The sequence below is a fragment of the Chrysochloris asiatica genome, unplaced genomic scaffold, assembly GCF_000296735.1.
Source record: "Chrysochloris asiatica unplaced genomic scaffold, ChrAsi1.0 scaffold00043, whole genome shotgun sequence".
In the NCBI taxonomy this organism is placed as follows: Eukaryota; Metazoa; Chordata; class Mammalia; order Afrosoricida; family Chrysochloridae; genus Chrysochloris; species Chrysochloris asiatica.
This window is the reverse complement of record NW_006408561.1, coordinates 19,809,797-19,824,518: the sequence shown is the minus strand read 5'-3', so window position 1 is coordinate 19,824,518 and position 14,722 is coordinate 19,809,797. Positions and strand designations below refer to the sequence as shown.

Here is a 14,722-nt window from a genome sequence, read left to right as displayed (position 1 = left end):
GTGTGTGTGTGTGTGTGTTTATTTACTGTTGTTATATATATTTAATGTCATCTTACCATTAGACCAAAACTTTCAGTGAAATTCAGGAATTGTTATTATTAACAAAATTAGCCTTAATTATAGGGTAACAGCATTGAGATTCCTTCCCACAAGTTTGCAGGTAAGAAAAGGAACTCTTAAATTGTGTCTTTATTGTGACATATAACTAGTATGTCACAACACAAAGGTTTTGTTTATTGGAATATTTTTTTTTTCTTTTTTCTTTTTTCCTTAACCTGTGGGGATTTTTTTGTTTTGGGGGGCTACTGAACCTTTGTTAATTGTACTGTCCGTGATTGTTCTGAGGGCTACGTTCTTCCCTGGTGTTATTATGCACTTTATAGGCCTATTACTTGGCTGAAAATTGATCTCTAGTGGGCAGGGTCAGTTCCAGACTTGAGGGATATTTAAGGGCCCGTCTCTATCAGACCAGTAAGTCTGGTCTTCCTTGGTGATTTTGAATTTTGTTCTACATGTTTTTCCTCCCTACCTGTCCAGGACAGAGCAGTTGGTAGAGATAGTGTGACACTATCTAGTTCTGGTCTCAGGGTAGTGGAGGCTGTGGCTTACATGGTCAGTTAGTAGTTGAGACTAATGACTTCTTTGAGTCTTTGATTTTCTTCACTGTTCTTTGTTCCAGAGGAGGAGAGACCAATAGTTGTATCTTAGATGGCCGCTCACAAATTTTTAAGATCCCAATCAATACTCACCATGGTAGGATGTACACCATTGTCACCGTGAACAATGTTATGCCAATTGACTAGCCTGTCCCCTGAGACTGTAGTTCTAAGTCCCCAAGTCCACTGACTCATTCTCTCAAGGTGTTTGGTTATGGCTAAGAAATGATCAGAATGTGCTCTGTTATCTCCTTAGCTGTCTTTGCAGCACATATAAATACCTAGTAATGTCCTCTTCCAAACTCATAGTTGTTCTTCCATTCTTCTTCCTACATCTACATGTCTACCTATGCATCTGCTTACTGATACTGCTTTATTATTACTCTCATTACAGGACTGTATACATAATAGTATTTACCTTTGTTGTCTTTTACTCTTTGCCTTGGTAATATTGTGCTGCCCTCCCCCTTATTGTATATTGCTTCTCCCTTTACCCAATTTATCACTCAATTTCTTATTTATGTTTTAATCAGGTGTTCCGGTGCCTTCCCAATGATGAAGTACACAATTTAATGCAGCTGCGAGACTTTATATGCAAGCCAATACTAGTAAAAGAAGATCCCACTAGAGCTGAGGAAGAACTGAAAAAGATCCGTGGGTTCTTGGTACAATTCCCCTTTTATTTCTTGTCTGAAGAAAGCCTACTGCCTTCTGTTGGAACCAAAGAGTCCATGGTACCCATGGAAGTTTGGACTTAAGAACTGTACCCTATTGCAGTCCAAGGACTTTCACCCTGAAGACCACCACACTGCACACAGTGATGTTTTGGAGACCTCACAGTCAAAGTCTGTCCTGGCACATTTTCATCTCCTTTTGGGGAAAGTGTCAAGGACTGACATGGAATGGCTTGGAAGAAATGGAGCTATACTGATGGGAGGACAATGAACATGAGCAGGACTTTATAATTCCTCCAGAATCCTTGTGAAAAAGGGACTGCATTCTTTCTGGTAGGAATGTACAACAACATAACCATATAGTCAGATCCCCTGGCATACACTAAGACACATTTCCTTTGCTAACGAGAATTTATCCATTCCCAAAAGTTGCCAGAACCTCTTTATTCTTCCATGACCCTCATTGATGCAGCACATGTCTGCTGGGTCTGCCCTAGTCTTGTATTCCATACATGCACTGTTTGAAATGTTGTTTACTGTTGGAAGATTTTGTGATGCTGCTTCTAGATTACATGGGATGCCTTTTTGTCTGACCCTGAAGTGGTAGTACTCCCCTAACAAAGGATGTGGCCATTATTCATTTTTAGTGATTGAAAGGACAGATGCACTTTATTCTACACAGTAGCTCATGCAAGGCACTTCTGATACTACTGAGCCTATACATCTTGATACCATGGGGCAATAGAAAGGAATTAAATTCACTTATTGAGGTAGAGATTTCACTGTGCCCCCAAAGCCACTGACAAGATATGCGTATGTAATAGGACCCACCTTATCAAATTTGAAAACATGTGCAGTATATTTGATTAGACAGCAACCAAGTAAAACTTAAAGGCAGCGCGCCACCTTCAGAAACCCTCCAAGGTTTCAGTGGAGATATGATCCAGACAAGAAGAGAAGTTTCTTTATAGGCCTGGAAAACTTCCTGTCATCTTTAACTGCAGGATTAATTGCAATTTAAGTTTCTACATTTCAAAATCAAACTCAATTTGTCTTTACAGAAAATCAGAAGCTACATAAGTCTTGCCAAGTTAATAAGTATGAGTCTAACCTTATTTGACATTCAGTTCTTCAACTATATTATCTCCTTTAAGAAAAATTAATTGATTGCAAAGTATGTGCTACTTATCTTGCATTATTAAATACACATTAACATTCCACAAGGGCTTCCAAAGAAGTTCAGATACTTATTAATTCCCGTTGTCCTAGTCTGTGAATTGTTCTGGAAACCCACTTTTCCTTCTCAGATGTTAGAATGGCCTTTGATATACCAAAGCTCTAATTTTACTAAAAGTAGTACTCTTTGATGGACTAATGCAGGTTCTCAAAAGCCCTGTGTCAATAAAACAAGAGTAGGTGCAATGATCACAATTGTCTATGGACTACCTGGAATGCATTTCATGTGGATTATTCTTTAGAAGAAGAAGTGAGGAACCAATTCCTGTTTAATCAAAAGGTTAAACAGGAGCACAAGGCCAGTGATATGGATTAATAGGAGAAAGAGACAGTATCGTAACCAGGGTAGGATTTCAGAGCCAAATACCATTTTAAAAATGAAAATGGGACAGTGTAACCAGCAATGGAAATTAAGATACTTTTATGAATAAATAACTTATTCTCCAAATGCTGCAAATGGTAAAGCAACTTCATTCTAGAGCAGTTACATATAAGACATTTGTTGTTTATACAAGAAATTTAGATTGTCATGTAAAAATGGGAATATCTAAATATTTCTTATATTTTATTTTCAAATATTTAAAACATAGTCAACAAACTAACTCTTGATTTTGTGCAAGATGTTCACATAAAGCCATGATAACTAAAAGCCAGAAATCGTTTTTCCAATTGCTTTTTCCAAACTCTTTTCCATTTTACAAATGAGAAAACAGGCTTTGATGAGTTGAAAACTTACTTAATCCAATCCAATATAGATGGGAAATGGACTAGTGAAATTTCTGTAATCCGTTACTGACTTCTCCTTTCATTTCATCACTGCTTAGGAATGAGGAGATGCTATAAACAGATTTCAAGTAGGGTGTCTCTAAGCTATCTGATCCCTGTGATATTACACATGTATGTATTAACTGCTCTGTCTCCCCCTACTAGAATGCAAGGGGCAAGGACTTGTTTTGTTTATACTGTATCCCCAGACCTAAAACAGTTACTAGCACATAGTAGATGCTCAATGAATATTTGTGGACTGATTCACTAAGGTGGAGGAGCACGCTAATAAAGTGAAAATTGTATTGGGTCTCAGAAAATATTGCTATTGGTTTTTGTGGCAAGTTTTTTGGGTTTGATTTTTTTCCTGAATCTTCTTGGAGGCAAGATGTTCATCTGCACAGCTGAGAGGTTAAAACATTTACTTGGAAGGATTTTATTGAATATTTAGTGAAACAGTTGCTTCTTTTGCAGTAGTAGTTTACAGAGCAGTCTGTAAAATTCACATGGACTATGAGCACAGGATTCATTGTTTGACCTGCTTACTCCTACTTCCCTGACCTCATTGCTACCATATAGAAGTTACAGAAGTTTATCTTTAATATTGACATGTCTGATATGAACTTTAAAATGCAAATAACTCAAGACTTTGAAAAGCTATAATGAATCTGTTTAATATTTCAAGTAGACTACAATCTTTTGAAATACCTATTAATGAAAAAATTTTAAATTGTAAAGCCCCCAAACCATTGCCATCTAATCGACGCATAGTGGCTTTACAGAAAAGAGTAGAACTGCCCAAAAGGGTTTCAAAGGCTGTAATATTACAGAAGCAGACTGCTACATCTTTCTCTCATAGAATGACTACTTAGACTGGCCAGACTCACTGAAGGTTATATCATGGGTCTGTTGAAGGCATTTGCTCTGCATCTGGTATCCGCTCTGTGATTCGCTCTTCAGTGGGATGCTCTGAATTCTCAGGAGCATTGCATAACAAAGAGAGAAATGGTCACTATAAGATTGTGCAGCATAGTATGAAATGAAATATTAGTTTGATTTTAAAAGCACCTTTGGAAGAAATGTTAGTCTGTAGATACTCAAAATAAGGGCAGTTAATCTTTTTTTGTACTACAGTTGAAAAAGTGTAATATAACATGAATTAACAGCCTTCCAGATGACAAGAAGTCATTTTGCAGATGTAAGACCATAAGTAGGATGTTGTTGTTGTTAGATGCCATCGAGTCAATATTGACTCTTAGAGTCCCTATGCACAACAGTCACAATTGTTGCCACACATCAGTCCTGGGCCAACCTCACAATTGTTGCCACACTTGAGCCTATTGATGCTGCCACTTTGCCAATCCATCTTGCTGGGGGGTCTTCCTCTTTTTCTCTGACCCTCTATCTTACCAAACGTGATATCCTTCTTCAGCAACTGGTCCCTCCTGACAATATGTCTGAAGTATGAGAGACGAAGTTTGGGCCATCCTGGTCTCCAAGGAGCACTCTGTCTGCACTTCTTTCAAAACGGATCTGTTGGTTCTTTTGGCAGTCCATGTTACCTTCAATATTCTCCTCCAACACCATAATTCAAAAGCATTAAAATTCTCTAGTCTTCCTTATTCACTGTCCAGCTTTCACATGCATACGATATTACTGAAAATACCATGGCTTGGGTCAGGTGCACCTCAGTCCTCAAGCTGACATCTTTGCTCTTCAACACTTTAAAAAGGTCTTGTGCCTAATGCAATTCATCGTTTGATTTCTTGACTGCTGCCTCCATGAGTGTTGATGGTTGATCCAAGAAGAATGAAGCTGCAGGTGAACCCTAAGTGGATGTACATTGTTTTTAAGAAGGATGGGTATAAAACTGTGATTAGTCATGGCAATGTAACTCACATGTGATGTAATACTTGCGTTTAGAAGACTTTCACTTGAGGTTAGAAGAATTCATTAAAAGAACCTTAATTTGTTTATAGGTTATTTTGTTTATCCTTTAGATCATTTATGATTTGTTACTCAGGAGCAAAAAAAGTGATCACAGGATAAGTAAAAATCTGCCACATTAATAATTTTAAACTTGCAAGTTTTAAAGTCAGACATAGGGATAGTAATCCAACCAATATGCAGGTTTACTTACTCTTTCCTATTTCCAAGCAGAATTACTGTAATTTCTTCACTTTAGTCTAGATAAATGAACTTAAGTGAATGCCATTCAAATTCTGCTTATTTGGCACTGGAAAATATAACATAATGACCTCCCAATCTATATATCATTTGGATTCTTCATATAAAATGGTCTGGGCCAAAGGTGATGTTATTCTTCTAAATGATTTTAAAGATTCATGCAAAGTATTGCTGATGGAGCACATACATTTTTGGAACAGAGAGCAATACTTGGTAACAGACATCCATTCAGAATATCCAGATATTTTGAGAAGAATACTAGATTCTGTCTTCCCATCCAGAACAGTGACTTATAAACTAAGGCTGGGCCTTCTGTTTTTGTAAATAGTGTTTCACTGGAACTCAGCCATATCCATTTGTTTATGTGCTTTCAGGATCATATGACCCACAAATTCTAAAATATTCAATAAATTTTAGCAAAAGTTTGCCTGCCTCTTTTCTACAGAGAACAAAGAATATACATAGAGTATATTTCAACCAAAAATATATCAAAGAATTTTAATCTCTTTCATATACTTCAACAACCTTGCTTGCTGAAAATGAAGAGGACTGATGAAGATCAAAGACTACAGTTTCAGTATCGATTGTACCTCAATGCAAAGGAAACAAAAATCCTCACAACTGGACCGATAAATAACATCATACTAAATGGAGAAGGGAGTCCTAGTGTTGCACTGTGGATTCATGCGCCAGACTGCAAAGCTGACTGTATTGCAAGGTTGCCCTTCAGTATGTATTATGTCAAGAAAACAAAAGTCCTCACCACTGGACCAATAAATAACATCATGATAAGCCAAAAAAAAAGTTTGAAATTGTTCAATATTTAATTTTGCTCAGATCAACCATCAATACTCATGGAAGGAGCAGTCCAAGAAGTCAACTGATGTATTGCACTGGGAAAATCTGCCGCACAAGACCTCTTTAAAATGTCCAAGAGCAGGCAGATGGAAGGAAGGAAGATGGCGGCAGCACCAGCAGTGGGGGCTGCAGGGTTGCAGCAGCCAGCTATGGAGGAATGTGTTCAAGACAGGATGGCTTCACCATCTACCCAACAACTGGAAAATCTAAGCTGGAAACAAAAGATTTCATCAAACTTGCCAAGAAGCTGATGATGCTAATACAGAAAACTAAATCAAGATGAATCCAATTGGAGAAAGAAACTGATAAACTCAAATCAAAACTTGTTGCTAGAGGAACTGGTGATATTATTAAGTCATTGACTGAATATCTGGTTACTATTCTTCTGGAAAAGGCAGAGACTGCGCAATAGTGTCTTGCTCTCAAGAAAGAAAATGTTAAAATCAAGCAAGAGGTAAGGTTTTTGAAAGTGGTGACAGGCACATAGGTCACCAATATAGAGAGCTTCTTTGGTGAATCTTCATCCTCATTTCATTTTCTGGGCAACCACACATGGATACGGATTCTGTAACTAACAAGAGCTTCAAAATGAGTTTGAAAAGTTAAATAGAAACTACGTGAAAGAAATTAAAATTATGAAAAAAATATATTAATAGTGCATTGTGAAGATAAATTTGAAGATAAAGATAGCTTGCAGAAGAAAGAAACTGGAAGGAGCAATAAAAAAGCAATTTGAGCTTTCAGAACAACTAAAGGTTCAGAAGGACTCTGATAATAATGTTTAAAAACTACATGATGAGACGCAGAAAATTAGACCAGCCTTTGGAGAGCAAATTTTATACCTGCAGAAGCAATTAGAAGCTACCACTAATGAAAACAATCAAGAAATTAATAATCTCCAAAAAGTCATTGAAGCTAATTCTCAAAATTACTAAAGAGCTGTTAGTAGTTTAGAAGAACTTTTGCAGTTGAAAGTTACATAGCAAGAATTGGTGAAAGACTTGATAAGTCAAATGAAGTCTCTGCTAAAGAACATGAAACAGAAGAAAATAAATTAAATCAGCTAAAGGACAACTCAGCACAACAGTATGAGGTGAATGAAAAGAACATTCGGGAGAAATATCAAGGTGAATTAGAAAACTTAAATAAAGCCTTAAATGCAAATCAAGAAAATCAGATGTGTTCTATGCTCTTGCAAGAAGATGCTATTTTAGAACCAGTGGTGAATGAAAAGATCATACACTTAGATGATACCTTAAAGGAACTAAAATCTCAACATAGGATCTTGTAAGATGAGGTAATTTACATGAATAATCTTAAATTAAAACTTGAAATGGATATCCAGCACATATAGGATGATTTTTTTCCATGAACATGAAGACTTAAGAATTTAAAATCAATGAACTAGCTAAAGAAGAACAAGTCTTACTAATTGAAAAATTAAAATCTGAACTAGAAGATTCAACAAAACAATTTGGCTGTATTGTGGAACAATACAACAAAGAAATGCAGTCTTAAGAGACAGCATCAAAAAGAAGTATCAGAATTGAATGAGGCATTTCTGACAGATTCAGAAAAAGAAATATTAACATTAATGTTTGAAATACAGGGTCTTAAGAAACAATGTGAAAATCTACAGCAAGAAAAGTAAGATGCAATTTTAAATTACTGGAGTTTGCAAGAGATTATGGGAATCTTAGAAACAGAACTGAGGGAGTCTGCTGGAGAAATAAGTCAAGAGTTTAAATCAATGAAGCAACAGCAAGCATCTGATGTTCATGAATGGCAACAGAAGTTCTGTGCTGCTTTTAATGAAGCAGATGCTATTCTTGAAACTGTAAATTATTTCCAAGGGGAAAATGAAAAGTTATTGTCTCAACAAGAATTAGTACCAGAACTTGAAAATAGCATGCAGAATCTTGAAGAAAAGAACGAAGAGTATTTAATTCGTCTCAGAAAGACACCATGCTACAAGAATTAGAAGCAAAGATAACTTCTCTGACAGAGGAAAACAATGGTTTCATAACTAAAATGAAAAAGTCTCATGAAAAGATGGATAATCGCCATAAAAAATTTGAACAAAAAGAAGGATTGACTGCAAAAATTAGGGAGCAAGTGGAGCAAACTACCCAGAACAACAGTGAATTAAAACAAAATGTAAATGAATTAACAGAAGAACTAGAAGAGACTAAAAGAAAAAGGCCAAAGTGACGAAAAACTAGGAAAACTTATGGTTCAAACTAAAACTCTCCATCAAGACGGAAGTGTTGTCATCTGAAGTCAAGTCACCTTATGAGGAAAATAAAAGACTAAGTTCAGAAAAAAACAGTTGAGTAACAACTTGGAAGCTCTTCTGGATCAAAAAAAACGGTGTTAGTCTTAAAGTGTTCAAGAACAAAGATATCAATTTGAGGACAAAGATGCACCTGACTCAAGCCATGGTATTTTCAGTAGTCTCATGTTGTTGTTAAGTACCGTGGAGTTGGTACCGACTCATAGTGACCCTGCACAGGATTTTCAAGGCTGTAAATCTTTACAGGAGCAGAAAGCCTCATCTTTCTCCTGAGGAATGGCTGGTAGTTTCAAACTGCCAACCTTAAGGTTAGCGGTCCGATTCATAACCACTACAGGTGTGAAAATTTGACTAAGGAAAACTGTAAAAGAATTGATAGATTTGAGTTATGGTTGTTGTTATGTGCAGTGGAGTCAGTTCTGACTCACAGTGACCCTGTAAGGGTTTCCGAGGCTGTAAATCTTTACAGGAGCAGAAAGCCTCATCTTTCTCCTGCAGAACAGCTGGTAATTTTGAACTGCTGACCGTTAGGTTAGCAGCCTGATTCGGAACCACTACGCTACTTAGAGGAGAATTATAAAGGTACCTTAGACTACTAAAAGAACAAACAAATCTGTGTTGGAAAAAGTATAGCCAGAATGCTCCTTAGAAGCCAGAATGGTCAGACTTCTCCTCTCATGCTTTGGACACATTGTCAAGAGATACCAGTACCTGGAGACAGAGATCATGCTTGATAAAGTGGACAGTCAACAAAAAAGAGGAAGACCCCCACCCACCCACCCAATGAGATGGATTGGCACAGGAGAAGCATCAGTGAGCTCAAGTGTAGCAACTGTGAGGTTGGTGCGGGACTGAGCAGTTTCATTTTTTTCTGCATAGGGTCTTTATGAGTTGGTACCAATTTTCTCCTTTATATTTACCATAAACATACGTGTGTTTGCAGGAAAGTTAAATACCCATGTACAAATATCCTATCTCAAGCCATTTGTGTGAATAATCCCACTCTCCCTCCCATATCTAGTCTACTTAAGTATTTTTCTACCAGTCTTCCATCCAATTTTTCTACCCACAGAATACTTTTTTCCAGGGTTGTGTATGTAACATTATTTATTTGCCTCTATCCACTGTAACCCTTGCTTACCTCCCTATGTCATCAGCCATTTTCATCATTCTTCTGCCAACTTCCCTCTTCTTACATATTGCCCTCCCCATCACCCTAGTTAACATGTGTCTTTAGCCACTGAATTACCCTCCTTTCTCTTCCATCCCTGATAACCATCAAAAATGTTTCTTTTAGTATAAAAACCTCTTCTTGAGTTTTTATAACAGTGGTTTCAAACAACATTTGTCCTTTTGTGGCTGACTAATTACACTCAGCACCACTCCTGGTGTAGCTCAGTAGGACCCACACTGAAGTGCGAACCACTAGGTTGGCTGCTCAAACCCACTAGCTGCTCCTTGGAAACCTTATACATGATCGCTATGAGTTGGGACAGACATGACAACACGTAACAACGACAATGATGTACAGGTTCATCCATGTTATGAGATATTCTGCAGATGCATCATTCTTCTTCAGAATCGTGTAGTATTTTATTGTATGTATGGCCTTTCTTCCATTTGTTGTTAGGTGCCATCAAGTTGGCACTGACTCATAGTGACCTTCTGCACAGCAGAATGAAACACTGCCCAATCCTGGGCTAATATCACTACTGTTGCCACGCTTGAGTCCATTGATGCTGCCACTTGGCCAATCCATCTCGCTGGGGGTCTTCCTCTTTTCCTCTGACCCTCCGCCTTACCAAACATATCCTTCTCCAGCGACTGGTCCCTCCTGACAATATATACAACAATATGTTCATCCATTGATGGGTATTTAAAATGGCTGTCTCCATCTTTTCCCTATTGTAACTAGCACTGCGATGAGCATGGGTGTGCATACATCTGCTCCTGTCAATGCTCTTATTTCTTGGGGATATATACCAGGTAGAGGAAATGCTAGGTTATACAGTATGAGGAGGAAACATCATACTGGTTTACACAGTTGTGGTGCCACTTTACAGTTCCACGCCCTCTCCAGCACTTGCTTTCTATATGTTGAACTTTGGTATTAAAGCTGCGTTGAAGTGACATCTCACTGTTGTTTTGATTTGCATTTGTGTACTCTTGTGTGGCACTGTAGAATCAGGACTGGATCATGAAATACAAGGTCAGCAGGTCAAACCCACCAGCTTCTCCTCAGAAACCCTATATGGGGTTGCTATGTGTCAGAACCAACTTGACAACACTTACCAACAACAACAACAACAATGGCTAATAATCATGAATAATTTTTCATATGTTTGTTTGCCATGTGACTGTCTTCTCTGGTGAAGTTGTTGTTCGTATCTTCTGCTCATTTTGTAATATGGTTGCTTGTCTTTTACTTGTAGAGAGTATAGTTTTCTATAAATTTTAGAGATTAGTAATTTGTCTGATAAATCGTTGCAAAAAAATTTTTCCCCAGTGTATGGCCTCTGTTTTCACTCTTTTGGCTAAATCTTTTGACACATTTGATCATCTAATGTTTAGGAGGCCCCAGTCACCTATTTTGTTTTCTACTATTTGTGTGTTTTCAGTTATATTTGTAGTATATTTGTGCCAATGTATCCAAGAACCCAAGTTTGTCCTAATTTGTTCATTGATAAACTTGATAGTTCTAGATTTTACATTTTGGTCTTTAATCCATGTTGAGTTTGTTTTTGTGTATGGTGTGAGATATGTATGGTCCTTGCTTCGTACTTCTTCAAATGGGTTTCTAGTATTGGCAGCACCATTTGTTGAAGAGACTATCTCTTCCCAATTTGACCTTTTGTCAAAGATCACTTGACAGTATATGGATGGATTTGCTACTAGGTTCTCAATTCTGTACTAGTACTAGGCTGTTGTGATTACTGTAGGTGTGTGGTAGATTTTGAGATGAGAAAGTGAGAGGCCTACAGCTTTCTTCTTCTCAAATAATGTTTTGTGTATCCAAGGCCTCTTTCCTTTCCATAAAAAGTTAGTGATCTGTTTTTCCATTTCTTTAAAAATGACATTGAATCTGGGTTGGGGTGCATTATATCTGTAGATTGCTTTGGGTAGTGTTCATGTTATCACGATATTAAATTAAATCCTCCTATTCATGATCATTTTAAGTCCTCTTCATGTTCAGCAAGCAAGGTTGTATCATCTGCATATCACAGGTTGTTAATGAGTCTTCCTCTAATCCTCATGCCACATTTTTCTTTATAGAACCCAGCTTCTCAGATTATTTGCTCAGCATACAGGTTGAATAAGTATGGTGAAAGAATACAACCCTGCCACCTACCTTTCTTAATTTTAAATAATTCCGAGCTCCCGTGTTCTGTTTGAACAACTGCCTCTTTGTCCATGTACAACTTCCTCATGAGCACAATGAAGTGTTCTGGAATACTCATACTTTGCAATGTTGTCTATCGCTTGTCATGATCCACACAATCAAAAGCCTTTGTGTAGTCAATAAAGCATAGGTGAACATCTTTCTAGTATTCTCTGCTTTCAGCTAAGATCCAACTGATGTCAGCAATGATATCCCTTGTTCACGTCCTCTTCGGAATCTGGCTTGAACCTCTGGAAGTTCTCTGTCAATGTATACTTGCAGCCATTTCTGTATTACCTTTAGTAAAACTTTACTTGCATGGGATATGAAAGATATTACATCAAAGATAATAAAATACTGATGTAGATCAAAGACCACAGCCTTCGGTATGGATTGCATCTCAATGTAAAGAAAACAAAAATCCTCACCACTGAACCAATAAATAACATTTTTTTATCAAAGGAGAAAAGACTGACATTGTCAAGGACTTCATTCTTCTTGGATCAACCATCAACACTCATGGAAGCAGCAGTCAAGAAATCAAATGATGTATTTATTGCATTAGGCAAATCTACTGCACAAGACACTTGTAAATTGTTGAAGAGTAAAGATGTCAGCTTGAGGACTAAGGTGCGCTTGACCCAAGCCATGATATTTTCAATAACTTCATATGCATGCAAAACTGGACAGTGAATAAGGAAGACCATAGAAGAATTGATGCTTTTGAGTTATGGTGTTGGAGGAGAATACTGAAAGTACCATGGACTTCCAAAAGAACCAAGAGATCCGTGTTGAAAGAAATGCAGTGCTTGTTGGAGGCCAGGATGATCAAACTTCATCTCTCATACTTTGGACATATTGTCAGGAGGGAGCAGTCGCTGGAGAAGGATATCATGTTTGGTAAGGTAGAAGGTCAGAGAAAAAGAGGAAGACCCCCTGTGAGATGGATTGGCCAAGTGGCAGCATCAATGGACTCAAGCATGGCAACAATTGTGAGGCTGGCCCAGGACCGGGCAGTGTTTCATTCTGTTGTGCATAAGATCACTATGAGTCGTAATTGACTCAATGGCACCTAACAACAATAATTCATGAGCATGGAATAATCTTCCTTTATAATGGCATGATCAATATATTCTTTTGTTACAAATGTAGTCAGCTTTTCTACTTCATTCTGTGTTGGTTTAGGTAGGCTGTATGTTTCTAAATTTTGTTTATTTCTACTAGATTTTCAAATTTGTTGTAGTACAATTCTTCATGGTATTGTTTTTAGTGTTTTTATTTCCATTGGTTCTGTTGTGATATCAACCATTATCACTTCTTCTGAGTGTTATTTGCATCTTCTTCCCTTTTGTTAGATTTGCCAATGGATTGTTGATTTTTATTAATCCTTTCAAAGAACAACTTGTCTTGTTTATTCTTTATTGTTTTTCTGTTTTCTATTTCATTTATTTCTGATCTTTATTATTTCTCCTGGTGCCCATAGGCTTAATTTTCTGCTAATTTTCAAATTATTGGAGATGTTGCATTAATGTACTGATTTTGGTTCTGTCTTCTTTTTGCATGTGTGCACTTATTGCTATAAATTACCCTCTAAGCACTGCTTTTGCTGTTTCCCAAAGGTTTGGGTATGCTATGTTTTCTTTCTCCTTTAATTCAAGGAATTTTTTATTTCATTTTTTATTTGTTATATAACCTAGTAGCTTAAGTACGGTGTTATTCAATTTGCATATATTAGTTGTTGTTGTTGTTTTTCTGTGCTCTACCTAGTGTTGATTTCTAATTTTATAGCTTTGTAATCTGAAAATATGCTTTGTAGTATTTTGATATATTTAAATTTATTGAGGCTTGCTTTGTGGCCTAACATGGTCTATTCTTGAGAATGTTCCATGTGCATTGAAAAAGAATGAATATTGTGCTGTTGTTGGGTTGAGTGCTCTGTATAAATCTATGAGGTCAAGTTGGTTGATTGTGTTGTTTAGTTCTTCTGTGTCTGTTTATTCCTTCCTAGTTGTTCTGTACTTCAGCACATGTGGTGTATTAAAATCTCCTACTATTATTGTAGAGTTGTTTATTTCTTCAGTTCTATTAGAGTTTGATTTATGCATTTTGAGGCTCTTTCATAGGAAGCATAGACATCTATAAATATAGATATATTATGGTTATATTCTCTTATTCAATTGATCATTTAAAATCATGAGATAATATCCTTCTTTGTCTCTTATGCTGTTTTGCCTTAAGGGTCTGTTTTATCAGAAATTAATACTGCCACTCCTGCTCATTTTTTATTGCTATTAGCCTGATATATTTTTCCGTCCCTTGATTTTTAATCTAGTCTTTCTTTCATTTCTAAGGTATGTCTATTGTACACCAACATATTGAAAGATTCTGTTGTCTCCATTTTGTTACTTTCTTTTTTTATTTTTATTTTTTCTGGTACATTTAATCCATTCACAGTCAGTATAATTATCAATAGGTAGGAATTGATTACGGGCAGTGTTTTGTTCTGCTGTGCATAAGGTCGCTATGGGTCAATACCGACTCGATGGCACCTAACAACAACAACAAATGAATTGATTACAGTAATTTTGCTATTGTTTTATGTATGTCTGTGTGTATAGTACTGCTGCTTTCTTTGGTATACATAATTTTCTGTGCTGAATTCATTTTGTTTCTA

At 36.8% G+C, this 14,722-nt stretch overlaps 1 protein-coding gene and 1 pseudogene across 2 annotated transcripts in view; both read left to right on the top strand.

The window, feature by feature from the left end:
- PLD1 (phospholipase D1, phosphatidylcholine-specific) overlaps window positions 1-1,414 on the top strand; it is a 168,775-nt gene extending 167,361 nt beyond the window's left edge. For both annotated transcript variants that reach the window (XM_006861841.1, XM_006861840.1), the window contains one exon: window positions 1,190-1,414. In XM_006861841.1, the coding sequence (XP_006861903.1) occupies window positions 1,190-1,414 (225 nt within the window). The remainder of the gene's footprint in view (window positions 1-1,189) is intronic.
- Window positions 1,415-6,525: 5,111 nt separating this feature from the next.
- LOC102836933 lies at window positions 6,526-8,753 on the top strand (annotated as a pseudogene).
- The last annotated feature ends 5,969 nt before the right edge of the window (window positions 8,754-14,722 follow it).